Source organism: Dermacentor variabilis, chromosome 3 (genome assembly GCF_050947875.1).
Source record: "Dermacentor variabilis isolate Ectoservices chromosome 3, ASM5094787v1, whole genome shotgun sequence".
Taxonomy (NCBI): Eukaryota; Metazoa; Arthropoda; class Arachnida; order Ixodida; family Ixodidae; genus Dermacentor; species Dermacentor variabilis.
Window position 1 is genome coordinate 214,064,913 of NC_134570.1, and position 22,006 is coordinate 214,086,918.

General features: G+C 46.6%; 1 protein-coding gene across 5 annotated transcripts in view; it reads left to right on the forward strand.

Moving 5' to 3' along the window:
* Exn (Ephexin) overlaps positions 1-22,006 on the forward strand; it is a 197,379-nt gene that overhangs the window by 125,794 nt on the left and 49,579 nt on the right. For 4 of the 5 annotated variants that reach the window (XM_075686831.1, XM_075686833.1, XM_075686829.1 and 1 more), the window contains exons 11-12: positions 8,049-8,184; positions 13,915-14,490. In XM_075686831.1, the coding sequence (XP_075542946.1) occupies positions 8,049-8,184; positions 13,915-14,490 (712 nt within the window). The remainder of the gene's footprint in view (positions 1-8,048; positions 8,185-13,914; positions 14,491-22,006) is intronic. The other variant, XM_075686832.1, reaches the window with a different exon arrangement.

A 22,006-nucleotide genomic window follows, 5' to 3' on the forward strand; every position in this document is an offset into this window, starting at 1 on the left:
TCATAGTGAAAATGTTTGTGGCATTGCCTTCTGAGGACCCGTAATATCCAACAAGGGTCAGTGATCAGTTATTAACTCTGTCACTACCATGGGCGAAATAGGTGTTTTTCATAGGTTACACCACATCTTTTTTTCTGAAGGGACTACTGCACTGAATATTTTATGTAATACATAACAAAAAAGCAGAATGAATGTACTTTTGATGCATAAAAGTTTTATTGATGAGATATAGGTCACAAAAAAGACAAATTGCTCAAATCAAGATTGTGGGATAACATTCAGCAAATTTTGCAAAGACACGCTTGTATCTACTAAGAAAAATATGTAAAAAATATGAGATACAAAATGTATTGGCATCTAATGAGCACTATCTCCTAAAAAATCAAAATTTTTTTATTGAACAGGTGGTCCACTACAAAAATTTAACTGCAAGCACTACAATTCGGCATGCCGGGCTGCGGCTGCTGATGTTCTGGGCTGGCTTGCATCGTCGTCACCCTCAGAGTCTAAGTCCGACGAAAGGGCAGCATCCTCAAACTAGGTGCTGCTCGATCCATCGATAAAATGAGCCGCAAACGCAGTGGAATCACAAGATCTGCGATTTTTCTAAGCATGCGCGTCGCTCCCAGAAGCAGCTATTTTTGCTTCCTATACTTTGACAATCGCGAAACTTTGCAGTGTGTTTAAAAATGACTGCCTCTTGGGAAAATATCAAACTGCTCAGAAAACAAAAATATAGTTGTCCTCCTTCACGTCCGATGGTGAAATGCGTCCATGAGTGGTGCAGAAGGTCTCGATAGTGGCCTTTCAAGCATTCAGTAGGGGGCAGCCATTTTTTATTTCTACTTTGAGGATCACAAAACTTCAAGGCACATTAAAAAATCACCGCCTGGTGGAAAAAAAGCAAACTGCTTAGAAAATAAAAATATAGTTCTCCTCCTTCACGTATGGTAGCACAGTGTGTCCATGTGCGGCACAGAAAGTCTCGAAAGCGGCATCTCAAACCACCGTTAGCGGGCTAACGATACACAATAGACGTGGTACAGAGAGAGTTAAGGTCACTTCTCGGCCAGTAATATACTGGCAAAGACGTTCAGCTGTGTAAATGATGGCAAGCCCCTCTCTATCTATCTGGGAATAATTCCTCTCTACTTGTGATGAAGTGTGCAACGCAAAAGCTATCAGGGCTTCCCATCCTTGGTCATGAGCTTGGGAGAGGACTGCACCTACTCCACATGGTGATGCATCACAGGCTAGCAGCAGGGTTTTCTCTCGTCATAGTGCCTTAGGACAGTGCACTTCCAGAGAAGCTCTTTTAGGGCTTTAAATGACTTTTGATGGCGTGGTGACCCAGTCCAAGGAACTTCTTTGGAGGAGTTGATATTGTAGTGGCTGCACCTTGATCAAGGCAGCATCATCATCGCATCAGCATAAATGTGCATACAAGCTCGCGCTGAGGTTTGCCTGCTCCGGGTACCTGCTGCCGCATTTATAACAAATCTAGTTTTTGTTTGGGCCTGACATCCCTTCTTTACGCTCTGCTCCACTCCATCTAAAGTCCTATGGTGTGGTGACCCAAACGTTTCCTCTACGTCTCTATGGGGCCATGTCAACCGAGCAGCTAACACAACTCGCCGAGGGCCAAGGCACCATCGACGCCATGGAAGTTGCCTGTGTCACCATTCGACTGCTGGCGTTTTGTGACCAGGGCCCGGCAATGTGGTTCCTCCAGGCGGAATCCCACTTTTCAGTCACTGGCATTTGCACCCAGCTGCGCTAGTACCACTTGGTCGTCTCTGTGCTATCCTCATCTGCCATAGCCAAAATTAATTACATCTTGTCTGCACCATCTTTTGCTTTACAACATGACTATCTCAAAACTGCATGGCTACAGCGCATGGCGCTGTCATCACGCAGTCGTCTATAACGGTTCTTCTCCATAGAAGAGATCGGAGATCGTAAGCCTTCGCAACTTTTTCGGCACTTGCATTCATTGCTTGGCCCAAGTACAGCTAACATAGACAATGCACTTCTACGCGAGTTGTTCCTGCGGCGCCTACCAAACAATGTGCATATGGTCCTTGCTCCTACTGGTAACATCAGCGGACCCGACCTCGTTTCTTTGGCTGACAGCGTGATGGAAGTCACTGTTATCATCAGTCTCGGCTCTCACTTTCATTTAAGACCCAACTCCTGTGAGCAGCCAGTCATTGTCAAGCTCCTCTGTCACTCCGTTGCTGCTTCACAGTCTCTGTGACCACCCTGAATGCATTGCATGTGTCGCAGAGCATTGGCTCTCTTCACTTTGTCACAATCGTTGAAGGCACACCAGCATTTCTTGCTGCAGACCTGCCTCCCATGCACGCTCCCATACTCCACCCGGAGTGTGCTGGTACCACAGCCGTTTCGGTAAGGATGCACGCCACTACCCGAACAACTAAAAACTGCGAGAGCGGAGTTCGAGCTCATGCTCAAGATCGGCAGCGTGCGACCTTCTTACAGCGACTGGATGCATCCACTACACGTGCCTTCTGAGAAAACTCGGGACTGGCGACCTTGCAGCCATTACGGTGCACTAAACAGAACAACAGTTCCCAACAGATATCCTCTCCCAAACATCCAAGACTTCATGGTTGCACGATGATCTTCTTGAAGATTAACCTGGTACATGCCTACCATCAGCTACCTTTCGCAAAAGACGATATACCAAAGAGTGCCTTAACCACCTTGTTTGGCCTCCTCGAATTTGTTTGGATGCCTTTTTGGCCTTCGCAGCAGCGCCAGCCAGTCCTTGCAAAGGTCTTTAGACTTGGTCACTCGAGGGCTTCCTTTCGTATCTGCTTATATGTATGGCCTGCTCATTGCAAGTTCTTGAATAGCATTTCAGAATGCTATTCTTGTGCCTTGCAGGCCATGGGGTTGTGATCAACACGATGAAGAGTCAACTTGGAGAGTAGCAACTTGAGTTCCTTGGACATCTGGTCCGCCTTTCTGGTATTAAGCCACTACCAGATATAGTTTGCACTATCAATGATTTCCCTCTGCCCAAGTCAGTGACAAAGTTACGGGAGTTTCTTGGCGTCATTGATCTTGCAGTGAACTGAAGAGGTTACCAAGGCATTCACTAAAGTAAAAATTGCGCTCGCCAAGAACTCGCTGCTTGCACACCCCAAGCCATCAGGCGCCAACCTCCATCATGACCGATGTGCCCAGCACAGGTGTGGGTGCTGTTCTACAGCAATACACTAATGAAGCATGGCAGCCTCTCATCTTTTTCTCAAGGAAGCTCAAGCTGACACAAGCATGGTACAGTGACTTAGGGTTGGATCTCCTAACTGCCTACCTCTCCATAAAGCATATTCGCCACTTCTTCCAGCGTCGACACTTCGTGATCCTTACTGACCACAAACCTCTCGTCTATGCGGTCAATCTCGACCTACACTCAGAGAGAAATACTTTAGCTTTCTTCCATCTCGAAATTTGCAACTGATTTCCAGCATGTCAAGGTCACAGAAAACATTCCTGGTGACGTACTGAGTCGCATGGATGCTGTTAGCAATGTTACCTGTACACCACCTCGTTTGGATGCAGAACTTCTAGCTCGCCAGCAACGCAATGACATGGAAAGCAACCTTCTCCATCGGTTGTTCACATCACTGCAACTTGAAGACATTGTTTTTCCTGCCGATTTCACCATCGTCTGTGACACCTCTACTGGCTCACCCCGACTACTCATGCCTCTTCACCTGCGTCATTGCCTTTCCCAAGCTGCTCACAACCTCTCTCATCCCAGCATTATGGCACTGCAGAAACCCCTTTCTGACCGCTCTTCTGGCCTCAATGTAACGCTGAAGTGTGGGACTGAGTGCGTCCCTGTCTACCATGCCAACGAATGAAGGTGCACTGTCATCCTGTCCCTCCATCAGACCTTTCCATCTGACGCCCGGTTCAAGGTTCATCTTGACATTGTCGGTCCACTTCCTCCCTGCCAAAGTCATCTTTACCTCCTTACCTGCATCGACAGGCACACATGATGGCCGGAAGCTACACCGATCCCTCATACCTCAACGCCTACCACTGCGGCAGCTTTCTTGTCTACTTGGGTTCTGGTTACTCATCTTCTATAATAACAGACCAAGGTCGACAACTTGCGGCCAGCTTCTTCAATCAACTGCATCTTTTTCTTCTCACCACGACACCACGTGGCAGCACAGGTCTTTGTGCAACAGTCTGCCCATGGTAAACCCCTTCAACTGCACTGCCTGGGCTCTTACCCTATGCTGGAATGCTGTGGCAACACCTTTGCCATTTACATTGATGGACGACCAGACACCATTGTGTTTGAATGCCTCAAGCCAGCCCATACTGACAACCTGTCAGTACAACTACTTTGACCAGCTACGAGCCCGTCAACTCGACCGATTACCTTGTACAAGTGGCGCATGCAACAGCACATCCACTTGTTGCACCAAGACGTGTCTCATGGGCTCCACTGCCCGTCAGTACAACATCATCTCTCGGGCGGAGTCCACTGTAGCAGCTGTGCCTCAGTCAAGGTGGTGCCATTGTTGCAGCAGTCGAGGCATGCAGATTCGTGCTTCATGTGCTCACGCTTGGGTTCGCCGGTGCTCCAGGCGCCTGCTGATGCAGTCATAATAAATCTAGTTTTCCTTTGGGCCTGACGTACCTTCTCTATTCATTCAAGGACCCCACTCCATTCAAGGACCCCGCAGTATAAATCGTTGGCCGCAGTAGCCTGACATTGTATTAACTGATCGTACAATGTTAATTGCTCTTAATATGACTGCAATTCTTGCTTGTTAGGTTTGGCTCGTGCCTTGGTGATTGATTGCTCGCACCTTGTTCTCAGTAGGATGGACACCCTTAGAATCAATCTTGTGTCCGAGAAACTTCGCTCCTGGCACTGAAAAAAAAAATTTCCCTGCTGATGCTCTGGTTAACACTTGCTAGCTTCTCGAAAACAAGCTCTAAGCGTGCTGCATGCTCTGCAGCGAAGGTGCCACTAATGATATCATCAAGATAGATGCAAACGCCTGGAATTCCATAAAGTGTTGACTCCATAAATTTCTGGAAGATTGCTGGTTCTGCAGCTATGCCAGATGGCAGTCTGTTTACCTTGTAGAGGCCCTCGACTGTGCTGATAGTGAGCAACTTATAAGTTTGTTTGCTCACCTTCAACTGCTGGTTGGCTTGGGCCAAGTCCAAGGTACTGAAGATTTTTTCACCACAAAACGTGCTGAAGACAGGATGTCAGTAGCAAGTACAAGGATGCTTTTGCCACTAGATTGATGGTACTCCAGTAGTCCCTGCAGAGACACAGTGCTCTGTTCTTCTTTTGGACGACAAAAAGTGGTCTAGCCCATTCCGAATGTTGCATCGGCTCAGTGATGCATTTTCATTCACTGTGGAGTGCATTCCCCAGTCACATCAATGATGTCACGGGCCAGATGATCACGTTGGCAATGAGACGGGCCCAAACAGAAAGCAACAAAAATATAATCTGCGCCTTGACCTGCAATGTGGTTGGCACAACAGTGTGCCGCAGCAGATCTTCTGCCTTTACAGAAATGTGGAGACCACTCTACCAATGATTCTGGCTTCAGTGCGGGTGCAAGGATGCCTACATAGGAAATGTGAAGAAACGAGATGGCTGCCTCAGCAAAGAACATAGCCACTGATGGGCTTGCTTGTGTCACTTAGCTCCACTAAACCTGTCACGATAAGCATCTTCACCTATCTGCTCAGCAGCACAAGTGGCCTAGTGCGTAACAGTGTTGAAAGCATGCTGCACGTCTTTACCAGAAGTATAAACCACATGCTCCACTGTTCTCTGCCACCACTTAGAGCAGGCAGGACCAGTCCAAGTGCGCACCAGTTGTAGGAATGAAAGCAGCCTGCAGTCGCCAGACTGGCTCAACAAGCTATGTGCTTCACTCGTGCATTACGTGTACAGCCAGGAGTGGCATGGGAACGAAGGCAGTGCACTGCACAGATGCTCTCAGAAAACAATGGTGCAGTCAGTCGGCAAACATAGACGCATACAGCAAGCATCATTGCAGAAGGATGGCATGTGCTTAGTAAGCGATGTGCAGCAAACAATTAACACACTACATGTTTTGAAGAAATGGTGCTGTTCTTACTGAGTAAATTTTTGTGCACACATATATGCAGGCAGATAAAGGGAAACTTGGCAGTGCTGTGCTCCATAATGAAGTTTTGAAATGCTGCTTGGTATTGCCTATATTCTATTGCATGGTCACGCGAAGAAGCTGGGATTGTAATGCGCAAGCATTCTTTGGCGAGTACTATCCGTCACACAAAAAGTGTAATGCCTCGTACACAGTGTAAGAAGAACACACAAGTAGCAAAAGCAAATTAAGTTGCTTGCGGATTAAGCAAAAGACATGAACTGTGAGTGCTGCAGGGAAATAAATACTACACCCTTCTGTTTAGAGAAGGCAGCCAAGTGCCTCGGCAATTAAAATCTCATTTTAAAATTTTGTAACATGGAGGAAGTGGCTTAAGGTTTGTCGCTAAAAAACAGTAGCGGCACTCTAAAAAACACGGGCTGCAAAACACACTCTCGGCACGGTGGCCGGGGAATGTCTGGCCCCCAAACCCTAGTCGCGTACGTCCCCTAGCGGTGGCCCAGCATTAGCGAGGCACGCCACGCTTCCGTTGGAGCACCTGTTCTTCTTGAACAGTGGCCTTTTGTCTGCACAAAAATGTGTAATTTGTGAAGGACAGACATTTAATCGTTATAATAGTGTAAATGTAGATGATTGATACCTTTACAAGTGATAAAGAATAATTGAAACAAAAGAAGAGCGATCAGATAGAATACTCATGCAATCGGATTTATGCATACCCATAGGGATACATAGAGCTCCATAGAAAATGCCTGGGAAAGCCTAAGTAGGGGTGGGCCAAATGAAATTTGGAAGTGAGCCAACTTAAATTTGGGGGTGAGCCGAGGTAAATTTGGGGGTATACTAATTCGTACTTAGACAATTCCAGTAGAGTTTCTGCATAATTATTCTTCCACCTTTTTGCAAGAAAGAAAAATAATTCTCAGAAACCTTTTTGTACATAAATTTTAGGTAGTGATTACCGTATCATCAAATTTCTTTCTTTGTAGGCGATGCACATAAAGAAACTCAAATTTGGAGTGGCTGCCTAGTGCATACTACTGCATAGGATGCAGCTATGCTACATTCCCATAAGCTCGCCCAAAAAGATCACGCTGTCGTGACGCCTGCGGCAGAAAGGATGTTCCACATCCGCTGCCAAGGTCTCTGAGTAGTGGCGCTGGCTCACACTCCCAGGGTTCTATCTGTCTGGGGGCTGAGAGGGATACGAGTGAGAGGGATAGCGCTCGGCACGCACTCTTCCCATGCGCAGCCCGCACTCCCTGCACTGGCTGTGCTGACAGATGGTGACTGAGGTCGAGATTATGTGTGCACACTCTAAGCGCGGGTGTCAGAGTGAAAAAATCTATAGCCGCACATGCGATATGCAATGCACCAGAAGTTTCCTGGGGATGGGGATGCACTCCTCTTTTGAGAGGGCTGCTTTGAGGCACTCTATTTGAAAGTCATGCATGCCCGTAGTCACCCATATGCTGACCAAGATAAGTCACACCGCAATGCTTTCTGTTGACAGGCTTTTGAGTTGATAGCAGACTATCAACTGCAAAATCAGCAGAGACCGAAGAGAAGCACACGTCTTGTAACACTACACCATAAAAATGGTGGCTTCAAAACTTGACCACCAAGCTTGGTGTCTCAGGGCTTCGCGAGGCACGCTTCATAAAGGAGGTTGCAGCCATTGTGTGGTCAGTAACCATTATATCTTGTCTGAAATATTTTGTTCGAAACTCGGCAGTGTGGCACTTACACAAGCATGTACAGTACATTTGCTGGCAAACCACCACTTCTGTCTGAAGCAGCACTACATCTTTTGTGTCAGACGAGTCGTGCCAACTGTATTGTGTGACAAGCATTGATCCTCTGGATGTGATGACACAGTGACGGCCGGCTGCTGGAGGAAGAGCCCCTGTACCAGTTCTACCAGCAGGCCGTGGTGCAGCAGGCGTGCCAGTGGGGATCGGTCGACGGAGACGAGCCTTGCGGACAGCGCACCCTCTGGCGAGAACTGCCGCAGGTGGGCATTCCTTGATGTCATGCAGTGTGTGCGACTAGGCTGCGTCGGGTTTCTTGCAGGGTTTGTAAAAACCAAGCACTGGCTTTCTAAAAAAAAAGCTGCATAAGAAACACAAAAAAAGAATGCCTGCTAATTGTCATGCAAGGAAAACATCTGGTGTTCATTCTCTTTACTATGTTTCATACTGGGCAGGCAATGCAGCGGCCATCTCTGTCCAGTTATCATCATGGGGAGCCTTACTCCACTTGTTCTTGCAATGATCCGCATAGCTTTAGACAGAATGTACTATAACTACAACTTATTGATGTGAGGCTATACGTCAGATCACATGGTATTTGTACAGACGTTGTACTTACAGTATTCAACATATACTACGTCATGGTTTGAATGCAACCATTGCGCCCTTGGCCACTAGTCGCAGAAACATGGTGCTCCACTTGTTTCGTGATGGCACTATGAGTTCAGATCTGCTACACCTTCCACATAATTGTTGCACCTTGATGTTGCATCAGATTACATGATGCGCACCTAAGTATTTATTTCGCATGCAGTGATGGAAGTGCTGTGCCAATTGTGCCAAATGGCGCCATGAAGGAAGTGCTGTCCCAAATTGGCATTTATTGCATGTATCGCACTGCGCCGACATGCACCTGCTTCGAATGTTCGAGCAGATAAAAAGAGTAAGACACCGTCAGCTTAGTTGCTGCTGAAGTGTATGAACGTATCTAAGGCAGGGCCCAGGGCTCCACTCCCTTTCTAGGTCTACCATTGTGTATGGAGAATGTAGCAGTGACGTTGTGATGTTCGAATAATGAGAACACTTGCAAAATATCAGTGAGTGAGAGACATATTGCTATATGGCCAGTACTTCGGATCACCATCATCATCATCAGCCTGTTTTATGTCTACTGCAGGACGAAGGCCTCTCCCTGCAATCTCCAATTACCACTGTCCTGCGCCAACCGATTCCAACTAGTGCCCACGAATTTCCTAATTTCATCGCTCCACCTAGTCTTCCGCTGTCCTCGACTGCATTTCCCTTCTCTTGGAACCCATTCTGTAACCCTAATGCTCCAGCGGTGATCTAACGGGCACATTACATGACCTGCCCAGCTCCATTTTTTTCTCTTGATGTCAATTAGAATACTGTCTATACCCATTTGCTCTCTGATCCAAACCACTCTCTTTCAGTCTCTTAACGTTATGCCTAGCAATCTTCATTCCATCGCTCTTTGCGTGATAACTTGTTCTCAAGCTTCTTTGTCAGTCTCAGAGTCCCTGCCCCATACGTCAGCACTGGTAAAATGCACTGATTGTACACCTTCCTTTTCAATGATAATGGTAAGCATCCAGTCAGGAGCTGACAATGTCTGCCGTATGCGATCCAACCCATTTTTATTTTTCTATGAATTTCCTTCTCATGATCAGGGTACCCTGTGATTAAAAACGTACTCTTTCACAGACTCTAGAGACTGACTGGCTATACTGAACTCGTGTTCCTTCGCTCGGCTATTCATCATTATCTTTGTCTTCCACATATTAATCTTCAACCCTACTCTTACGCTCTTTCTGTTAAGGTCCTCAATAATTTGTTGTAACTCGTCTGCAGTGTTGCTTAATAGAATAATGTCATCGGCAAATCAAAGGTTGCTTAGATATTCGCTGTCAATCCTTACTCCTAAGCCTTCCCAGTTTAATAGCTTGAATACTTCCAAGCAGGCAATGAATAGCAGTGGAGAGATTGTGTCTCCTTGTCTGACCTCTTTCTTTAGAGGTATCTTCCTGCTTTTCTTGTGTAGAATTAAGGTAGCTGTAAAACCGCTGTAGATATTTTACAAGGTATTTACGTAAGCATTCTGTACTCCTTGATAACATAATGCCTCTATGACTGCTGGTATCTCTACCGAATCCAATGCCTTTTCGTAATCTGCGAAAGCCATATAGAGAGGCGTAATATACTCTGTGGATGTCTCGATAACCTGATTAATGACACGGATGCGATCCATTGTAGAGTATCCCTTCCTGAAACCAGCCTCTTCTCTTGGTTGACTAAAGTCCAGTGTTGCCCTTATTCTAGTGGAGATTATTTTGGTAAATATTTTATATAATACTGGAAGTAAGCTAATGGGCCTATAATTTTTCAATTCTTTGACATCTCCCTTTTTCTTGGATTAGTATAATGTTTGCATTCTTCCAGTTTTCCGGGACCCTTGCCGTCGATAGACACTCCGCATAAAGAGCCGCCAGTTTTCCATGCATTATGCCTCTTCCATCTCTGATTAAATCGACTGTTATTCCATCTTCTCCTGCCACTCTTCCTCGTTTCATGTCTTGCAAGGCCCTTCTGACCTCATCGCTAGTTATAGGAGGAGTTTCTGTATCCTGTTCATTACTGTTTCTAATGGAGGCATCCTGACTCCTCTGGGTACTGTACAGGTCGGTATAGAATTCTTTTGCTTCTTTTACTATATTCTTCGAGATTGTTGATGATATTACCCTGCTTATCTTTCAGTGCATACATCTTGGTTTGTCCTATGCCAAGTTTCTTTCGCACTGATTTCACGCTGCGTCCATTTTTTACGGCTTCTTCAGTCTTTCTCACATTATAGTTTCGAATATCACTTATTTTTGCCTTGTGGATCAGTTTTGGCAGTTCCGCGAATTCTATCTTATCTCTTGGGTTGGACACTTTCAGTCTTTGTCGTTTCTTTATCAGCTACTTTGTTACTTGGGAAAACTTGCCTACTGGTTACCTTGGTGCCTTGCCTCCCACTTCATTTGCTGCCTCTGAAGCCAGCCTAGTGATGGTTTCATTCATTAGCTCTATGTCATCATCATCTCTCTGTTCTAAGGCTGCATATTTGTTTCCAAGTACCAGCCTAAATTTTTCGGCCTTTATCTTTACTGCCTCTAGGTTGACCTGTTTCTTCTTGACCAATTTTGCTCTTTCTCTCTTTAATCTATATCTTTAATCTATACCTCTTATTAAGTTTGATTACAACTACAGCTACACTCTCATTAATGCTGTAGAATTCGTCAATGTTGCCCGCTATTTCCGGTAAGCGGCCATGAACGTGGCTAGATACACAGTATATTTTCGGTGAAATTGAACAGCACCTAAAAGTAGTGTGGAAAAAAAGGAAATTTGAAAATGAAAAAGCTTTCAGCACTTGCCGTGAATTCACTAGTCGCGTCTGGAGGGAGGTACACCAAGCAGTACACGGTCTCGGCTGCCTGTCTCATGCATCGGAGAAGTCTTTCCGGACGAGATGGAACTGGTACTGATGCGCCATGCAAGGCTGAGACGTCGTATGTGGGGAGGGTGCTTTGACAGAGACTTTCGCTCAAAGGCAAATTCTCAGTGGCGAGATGGGCCACGAAGCAATAGTTCTGAGCCACACATAAAGTAGGGGACATTTGAAGCGGCCTTGCTATATTGTTGGAAAGTGTTTATACAATGCCTCCTTTAAGCTACAGTGTAAGCTTCTGCTTGCAATCAGTTAGACATTGTTTGTACACTTCGCGCAGGAAACCTACTGACATCCCGTTTGCCACCAAACTTGCAATACATGCAATTTAGCAGTTGCGGATACATGCTTGTGAGCTACAAAAGTACAAACAGAAACCCGCACTAGTTGGCTAGTTGGCTGAAATGCACTTATATATTTTCTTTTGACTTTAATTTTTTACACCTATTTGCCACTTCGTGAACTTCCGTGGCACATCATTTCTCACTACTACAAGTCCATGAGGTGGGGAGGGCTACGCTCATCCACGGTGTCAGCTGCCGAGGTCAGTCCATGGTATCAGTGTATGTGACGGGGATTACTGCTCCTGCAATGGTGAGCAGATATAAGTAGGGAACAATGTCGAGCAATGCGAAAACCCGCAAGGTGGAGGTCTCCCCCTTGCGGGTTTTTGCAGAACTGTTACGTCAAACTCTTGCCTTTGCTTCGTCTTGTCGACAAATTCGACTTCGCCCTGCCATCTGCTAGCCGCCTGGTTAGCTCAAATGGTAGAGTGGCTGCCCCGGAAAGGCGGTGGTCCCAGGTTCGAGTCCTGGACCAGGACTCGAACCTGGGACCACCGCCTTTCCGGGGCAGCCACCAGGACGAATTTTTCTTCAACTGTGAGGCTTTTCTTTCGAGGAACCCATATGGGTTTCCATTGTAGAAATTGCTACGAATGTGTGGATTTCTGACTTTCCCTTCTCTCTACCTTGCGGGTTTTCATAGAACTGTTACGTCAAAGTCAAGAACATCCAAGCATCAGCGAACAGCTGCTACTATGGCAAATGTGAAGCGAATTTCAAGAATCATTTCTAACAAATGCAGCTAAATATTCATGTAAAGGAAGTGAGCGAATGTTCCTGGCCATGGTATACCAACAGTGTGTTGCGCTATGAAAAAATTGTATATCTGTATGGGTCTCAGCTTTGGTAACAGGTAATAATATTAGGTTTACAAGCACTACGTGTAGTGAATAGTTCAGTGAAAGTTAAATATGTTGTCCTTGATAAGTGGCAAGAAGAGTTAATTATGTTGTGCAAGAACTTCCCTCGGCAGTTTGGTGCCTACTCTTGCCTACTATCTTAAGTCTCTCAGTCAGATATGCATAGGCAGTTTTTGCGGTGTGCAAGAAGATGTGCATTGTTGGCATTTACCGATATTAGCGTACTCCCCTTGCCACGCATTAATAAAGCACCCCATTTGTCCAATCTAGGACTTGCCCACATTTTAGGCAAGCGCAGGGGTCAAACTGTGGAGGAATTATTGGACACTTTTCAAATCAGAAAGAAAATCTGCTTGCATTAGTGTCACATCTATCACACTGCTTTCTGATGAAGTGTGCTTTTTCAAAAGGAAGCTTTTGTGACTCTTTGATTCTGTGTCATGCATTCTCCGTACTGTGTGTGCGTGAAAGTATTCTTGGTTTTGTATCTGGGACCACTATTAAACAGTTAGTAGTGGACATTTTATATTGTGTGGCACAGCGGGAAGCAGGTACAAGGGACGCAAGAAAAATAAGGACAAGTGCTTACTGCCAACTGAAATTTTATTGTCTGGTGCAAGGTGTTATATATAAAGAAACAGAGGGAAAACGACATAAAAAATATATACATAAAAAACAAACAATACAGATGAAAAAAAAAACAAGAAGAAAAACATATTGAAGATGCCATCACTGCTCACTGTTCGCGCTGCACTTGTCTAAGAATGCTAATTCCCTTTGTGATAAGGCCAGGGATGGCTTGCTTATGCACAGGCATTCTTCACGTGCCATGCTAGCAAATTCAGTGATGATGCACATTCGATCATCCGTGTGTGAAGATTACGTCTTTTTCAAACAGAGGGGTGCAACCGCATGCACTACAATGCAGGGCTAAGAAACTTTGTTTTCCACTCTTAACATTATTCGCATATATAATAACTTGCACCAGGCAATAAAATTTCAGTTGGCAGTAAGCGCTTGTGCTCGTTTCTCTTGCGTCCCTTGTCCCTGCTTCCCGCTGTACCACACAATCTAACGTGTCAACTACCAACTAGCCTAAACCATCACCCTTCTAAGGTAGTTGACTCTTCTCTGTGTCTTTCTCGTTCCCTTGCTTTGTACTTCGTGCAGTGTGCCACGAACAACGTATATAGTGAACCAAACACCAACTTGCCGAAGGCAAGTTCTTTTGGCCGAATTAGCATTTAGTGGCTGGCCTAGGCGAGTGTCTCATCCTAGTCTGGCTCTGCGAAGGTTCGTGCGAGTGGTGTGCTGGAGCAGCTGACGGATACCGAGCAACGCCAGCACGAGGCGCTGTTCGAGGTTCTCACCTCGGAAGCATCGTACCAGCGCAGCCTACGCCTCCTGACGGACCACTTTGCGCCCGGATTGCACGGCACACTCGAGCCCCGCGAGTGGGATGCCCTGTTCGGCAGCCTGGGACCCCTGCGCGAGGCCAGCGAGCAGCTGCTGGCACACCTCGACCAGTCCTGGGACGGCCCGCTGCTTTGCGAGCAGCGCGTGTGCAGTGCACTGCAGCAGCACGCCTCGCAGCACGGGGCCGCCTACGTGCGCTACTGCTCCCACCAGGGCCACCAGGAGCGGCTGCTGCGTGAGCTCAGTGCCTCACGGCCAGACGTGGCCGCGCGGCTGCGGGACCTGGAGGCAGCCCCCGACTGCCAGGGCCTGCGTCTGCACTCGTTCCTGCTGCTGCCCATGCAGCGTGTTACCCGGCTGCCCCTGCTGGCCGACGCCCTGCTGCGACACGCGCCCGACAGCACGCCGGCCAGGGACGCCCTCGGTGCCCTCAACCAGGTACTGGGTGGATTGCACCCCGAGTTCGTGATGAGCAACTGGAATCAGAGGCCTCCACTCAAACTACTAAAATATCATCTCGCTAACAGACGCCAGTTTGATTGCATAGGCGCAATTACATCATTAACTAAAGAAATACTTTGTGGTGTCCCACAGGGCAGCCCTTTGTATCCATTACTCTTTAATTCATACATTAATCATACTGTATTTGTAAGTTACACTGATGACACCAGTGTGTTCATCACATCTGATTTTTACACCAATTCAATTAATACAGCAAATTAATCTTTACATAGCTTCTTTTATTGGTCTGTAAAAAACTGCTTAAAGGTAAACTGATGAAACAAAGGCTGTAATTTTTTGTACCAAAGCTACGCTCGACTTCCATTAATTCAATCTTGACGGGACTGCCAAAACTGGTCGAATTACCTGGTGGATCGAATTAAACAAAAGGCAGAAAGAGCGCTGAAACACACAGTTAATTCACTTGACATTGTTTTAGCTTTGTCGCAATATAATTGTTATATGCGGCAAAGCATACCAAGTGAGAAAAGGTGTCACTGCTAGAGGACACAGCACTTGTTTCTAAATTTACACACGCACATGCGCCGTCTCCTGTGAGCTCCAAGATGCCTACTATGTTTACTTGCAGGCCTTCGAATTTCTTTATAGACCCCCGCTTTGTAATGCGGTAGTGGGCCCCGTGTCACAGAAAATCCGCTGTCGGCATTCGGCGCTGGTGTCCCCGTTAGCGAAAATTTCTGTATATACTGAGTATATGTATGTGCCATGCCTTGCTATATGACACGCACTATGTGGGGTTTATACGGCCACACCATCCTATTACTAACGTTGCTCATACCTTGTCTCACATTCTTGACAAAGTTATTCCTTGGAATTTTAAGAATGACAGCGCACAAGCAAATGTCATGAAACAAAACACCAACAGCGCATGCTTCTTACGTTAAATACCCTCAGACTGAAATATAAAAAGTGCGAAACAGATGATCAACCCATGCAGAATACCGCACTTATACCAGAAAGCTTGCCTTCTTGCGTAGTGTTTGCCACCAGTGTTTACCGGTAAACATTATGGTTACATAAGCTGCAGTTGCCAGGAGGCATAAGAAGCAGCCAGGGATCTTTGACTGCTATTGCGTTGCACTTTTAAAGGCGAAGCCTAAGCATCCTCCAATTTGTTGTTGGCTCTAAATGCCCCCTTCACTTTTGGAGTTTTTTCAGCTTAGCACCTTCCATTTCACTAGCTTTCCCAAAACACAGATGGTTTTTCTACGCATCACGCTGCATGGGCACGTGTGTGTGCGTACAATTTAGGAATGTGTACTAGGCCTTGTTATCGGCTTCATATACGAGACATGCGTGATGGGCAAAACAAGGGCTCAAATTGGCACAGCAACAATTGGACAGCTACAGGGAAAGCGCAAGTGCTACTCATGTAAAAAAGGGACGCCGCGAACATACACAGTGAGCACCACGGCATCGATGCACAAACGGAAAGGGCGGTAACGCACGGATTCTCCTCTGCACCTCCAGGCCCCTTTAAAGTCCCTTGATATTATCAAGGGGCTTTAGGCACCTTTCTCCTCCGGCAGCCTCTTCCCTCGCAGCTTCAAACCTAATCTCGCCGATTTCACAGACCGGTCTGCGCTTATGCATAAAAAAGGGTCAACTAAGTGTCGACGCTAAAGAAGGCAAGGTCGACGTACAGTGTGGTTCAAATTATTCGATCAATAAATATTGATGATATCTCTCTATTCAGACTGGTTTATTATTAAATGCTATGTCTTTGGGGCGGTTGTCGATCCGCTCATGAAAAACCCGCAATGGGCTTGTCTGCGCTCCTTCGGCTGGCACCGTAGCATTGCCTTTGAGAGCTGCATTGTCGTCTAAGAAATGAGCTGTTTGAATAACTTTTCGCAAATGAAGACGTCGTAAAAATATATTTGATTACCGCTATAAGTATACAAGCAGAGAGAACGAGCGCGAACAAACGAAAACACCGCAGAAAGCGCCCGGTCTGTAGCAGACGACAGGCACGAGTCCGTGCCCTGACGTCACGCGAGCGGCGCTCGCAGCGCCCCTGTAGTTCGTTCTTGAAAAGGCGTACCTTGGAAACCATGACGTCACACCGACATACCAGCGCTCGAGTTTGGGCGTGAAAAATGAAAGTTTGTCAATCTTCTCATCAGCACTCAGTCTTTTACCGCGCAATTAATGAAGTTTGGAGTATCAAGAATATTTTATTAGTCTGGACTGGGCATATTAACGTTAGGGAAATCGGCCTATGGTTTTCTCTGAGTTTTCTATCGCCCGATTTAAAAACTGGTGTCACGCTTGCCGTTTTCCAATCTTGAGGGATGAGGCCTGTTTCAAGGGAAAGCTTATAAATGATCGTTAAATACGGAGAAATGATGCTATGACACTCTTTAAGGACCACTGGAGATATTCCTTTCAGGTCTAATTGCTTTTGTGTCATCTAAATGCCGTAATAAAGAATCGACGCCACTAACATCAAATTCAATATCTGGCATCATATGGCCTTGATTGTCGTTGTAGCTCTTAAAGTGCAACTCCGGCGATTTTTTGACCATGTCAAAGTAATGGAATATTTAGGTTCCCGAGACCCCCTTTCACACGTCTGATAGTAGAATTGTTACACAAATTTGCAAATAATTTCGAATAAGCAAAAAAGTGCAGAAAGGAAACCAAAACCTTACCAAGCAGCAGAGCGAACTTCTTCATGTGACATCACGAGTGTCCCCACCGGGAGAGGCACGCAAGGCATGCCAGTCTCGCCCACTGGCAGTGAAGAGCAGATGCTCGGTTTAATCGCGACCACGCGGGACCTTCAGGTGATAATATGTCAGCAACACTGACTTTTCGGTTCTGTCAAATATTGACAGTTATGATTCTGACGAATTCGATAATCACGAATTGCCCTTCGCATTCGACCCACCACCACGAGAGCCAGCGCCCATGCGCTACATATCGTGCTGCAACGTGAAGACCAAGGGTAGCACAGATTTTATACAGACTGCTTGCTATTTTAGATGTTTTACCCCTTCTCAGGAAAACGCTTCGCATGCTCACTGTAAGATATGGAGCACAACTTTCCGTATTTGTATCCCGCAAGAACGCCGCTGATGGTCCAAAGCACTGAACGGTGCATTTGTTTACATCAGCAGGTGCAGCGACTACATGTCGTGCACTTGACATATAATGCTATAGCCGCTCATTGGTGACAACAATTACTGTCAGAATATATCAAAACAGGCAGATTTTATGCATGTAAGCACCGTGGCATCACTCTGAATCACACTGATATGAGTGACCACACATCTTCGAACGATATGGTATGATATGAGCGAGCGGGAGACCGTAGTACGGGAGCATTCTTATGGCTGCCTACTTATCATTCTTCTTATTCTCTTCTTGCACATAATATTGTCACAGAAAAAATTCACTTTGCTACGAGCGAGATCACATTGCTACGAGCGAGAACGAGCGACACTCGCACCAATACTATACACATTGGTGCGAGTGTCGACATTGGGCATGTCAGTCGGTAGAGAGTGTGACAATGTTGTACGGGAGTCAGGACGAGGATTCTGGGTGCCCCAGCCAGTCGGCCACGTCCGGCGGCTGCAGCAGTGCCTCACAATATGCTCAACTCGAGAGCACGCGAAACATCCGGCGTCCTCCACTCGGTGGGATTGCAGTATCGCGAGTAAAAGGGGCTGGTCCCTCGGTGCGACTGGTAGAACTGATTGTGTAACTGGTGGAACGCACACGGTGCAGACAGAGGAGAGTCCGACATTAGTGAACTCCTGTCGAACCACGGCTTGAATCAAGGAAACCATGGGCTGGTTGGCAGTCGAGACATCGGGCACAAGAGGGGCTGGCGACATTGCTTCTATTTCGCGACGAACGATACATGCCAAAGTGTCCGAAGCAGGCAATTGTAAAGTCTGTGGCAGTTCTTCGCATGATGACGATGCCGCAGTATTGGGGAGGTGAATTGCTGGGCAATACGGCGGGATTTTGCTTCTTCAAATCGCCGACACTCTTTCATAATGGCATCCACAGTAGCACACTTCCTGAATACCAAGAGGTTTAGTGCATCGTTGGAGATACCTTTGAGTGTGTGCCCGATCTTGTCCACATCGGACATGTTACCCTCATCATTGCAGCAAGAATATCCTGAATATACGAAATGTATAATTCAGTAGATGACTGCATGTGAGAGCCAAGTTATTTTTTAACAGCTAGCTGACAACCCAAGGGCTTGCCGAACAAGTCATTCAGTTTTTCTTTCCATAGGTCCCAGCTGGTGAGATCGTGCTCATGCTTCTCGTACCAGACGCATGAAATTCCCTTAAGATAAAATACCACATTTGCCAGCATAAGGGTATCGTCCCACTTGTTGTGTTTGCTGACCCGCTCGTACCACGGTAATCCAATCCTCCACATCCACATCATCTGTGCCGCAGAAGGTGCCTGGATCTTCTGGAAACGGTAAGATGACAAACGGTGGAGATGGCTGCGGCGCGGTAAGCTCCGGCGCGATGTGCGCTTCAGTGGCCATCACCAAAGGAACAATGCAGCAACCACTTCGGAGTTCTGTGCTGGTTTGATGATGATGAACAGGCAACGTACCCAGCACCTCCACCAGAAATGTTGCACAATAAACGTATATTTACAAATATTTACAAGTAAGGCGAGCAGCACAGAAGTCACAGCAGCCAAGATGGCAAGGAGCAACTTCTTCATCGATGCCGACCTAATGCGACAGACTTCTTCTGCCTCGCAGCATTATGTTCCGTAAAGTGGACATAGAAGAGGACTTTGCGAGAATGCGTAGTTTTCTCGCGAAAACGCTGATGCCAGTATAGACGCCGTTGGCAGCTGAACTACGCGATTGTTCATGCTGCTGTATCGAGGCACCTACGCTTGCTGCCCATTTGGGATAGGAGGCAAGCAGCGCACCTCGGAAGCTAAATGATGAGTCTGCATGGCAATACGTAAAAATACACCCATGTTCGTAGTCGCATTTAATTTAGGGAAGTGTTAGTGAGTGCGGCGGGCAGCTTTCCATCGAAAACGGCAACGTACCGATGTCGATACTGCTCCGTGTCATGACTTCTCGCTTTCTGAATGTACATTGTGCAAAATGAGGAATGGTTTATTTCAAATCCATGGGGTCAAAACTGAACTGCAGTAGTTTTCTTCATCCTCATGGCTAATTAGCTCCATGTCAGTAGCTCAGGCTCTCTAGCAGCAGACGCACAAACTATGCAAGTGTGACATATAGGCTTAACCTCGGCTGAATGCATTCGGCATCGGTTCAAGCTGTGTGTGCAGATGACAAGGGCTGAAGTTCGTGCAGCCTACGTCTATGGAGAACACAACTTCTCGCAACAGCAACTTCTCACGCCGTGAGCTCATCAATTCCTCAACGCTCTCGTCACTGTCGTCTGCATAATCCCGGCATTCTCTGCACGCAACACTCCTGACGTCATACACAATGGGGCTTGTAACTGAGGGGGAGGCAAGGTAGGGTGTTCGAATCAATTAATTTAATTAATTTGTAAAATATCTGTGCAACTCTCAAACCTGCTTTTTTGAGGACATGACGAAAGTGTTCTCAAACGTACCCAGTGAATTTCATCAACATCTGTTGACATAGAAAAATCGCCGGAGTTGCCCTTTAGAGGGTCCCTCACCAGGCCTTATAGCAAATTTTAGTTATATGCTGGAAATTGTTATGTGTCCTCTATAGAGCGTTCTGCCGCAAAAATTTTTCAAGTCGGCTCATTATAGCCGAGATAGAATTATTTCAGCGCTGCGAACACATGATTTCAGCAGGCGGGCTCCACTGCATAGCGAGACTCATTCTCCACTCACCCCATCTAGCCTCCGCAAGCGAAATTACTTCTCTGTGTTCTCCCATGCCAGACCTCGAGGATCGCATGACACATACGTCAAGGGCCCTGCCTTCTTCTTTTTTTCTCCTAACTTCTTTTTTTTTCGGTGATGCGCAGTTCCGTTGGTGGCATTGTGCGCAAGCTGTTATCGTTTCGTGCAGCGCACAGTTTTGCGCGCTGTGCAAAGGACACATGACTAGCGGTATAATTCAGTGCTACACGAATACTGAGGCAAAACAAATGGATCGCAAAGCATGATCGCGCGCTGGAACACGGTAGAAAATGGCATAGTTTCAGTACCTGCGCACGTGACTGCACGATCATGGGAACAAGCAGACAACGCGGAAGTACATCTCTGTTGCTTCCGTGCAAAGCAAAGCAAAAGACACGCAGACATTCCGTTTAAGTCTTATTATTTCTCTAAGCTTCAACTCGTCAATTCAAGCAACTGATGCTGCCTTGAATAATTCTCAAACTCACGTGTCACTACAAGCAACGTCACACTGTGGACTTGAGTACGTAGGCACAGGGATGCAAGTACGTCATCCTCCGGTTTGGAGCGTGGCGACCACGAGGAGAAGGAAAGACGGCGTTCAGTTTGAAATTTCAGATCTTTCCATGGCACATAACGATGTAATGCTTTGCAGACACAATAGTTATCACGCAATCTATGCTCTGCACTTGTCAGCTCAATATGGCCAGACCTGGTGAGGGGCCCCCCATCATTTTCCGGAACCCACCTTGCAGTGACTTTCGATGGTAATTCGTTTAGCAAAATGTAATGCCACTGTCAAAACGAGTTATGTGTGAGGCTGTACCGCAACAGGGTTCCTCTTTCGTGCTTCCCTAAGAACATTCGATACTATCGAGTGACACTGATGCCGTCACGAAGCCTGTGCGTGGCCTCCAAAACGCATGGCGTGCGAATGCCAAGAAATGTGTCATGCAGCAACCAAGCTCCGTTCTCGTGCTTCTTTCTCAAGACACGCTGTGTCTTCTAGTGGCACTACCGAGAAGTCTGCTCATGGCCTAAGAGATGAGAAGCGTGGCACGCCGGTGAGTATGAACGCTGAGAATTATTCCCTCGCTTGTCTCACACTCGGTGGCACCTACTCAAGGACCCAAGAGGTCTATTGAAGAGTGGCACAAGCCATTCATGCCGCAGTTCGCTAAAGTGTTGGTGCTAAATGCATTCATTAAAAAGTGGGACCCACCTAGTGCATTTTTGGCACAGCCTGCTAATGCATCAGGTTACTGTCCTTGAAGAAACCTTACTACGTTCGTTTGATTCTGCTCAGCATCAGATAAATTTGAGTGGTCCTTCTTGTTATTGTAGAGTGGCACGTTCCCAGTGGCACATAGCTAGTTACCCAGTTTGGCGTCAAAGACAGTAATTGAAGATTGGCACGCACCCAGCGACCCAAGTTGGCATCGAAGATCTTCATTGAAGACCAGCACAGAACGCGTGGCACACACACAGTGCTCCACGTCGGCGTCAAAGAGTTTCTTCGAACAGCGGTGCCTACCCAGTTCCGAACCTACAGTGACCCATATTGGCGTGAAAGGAGTTC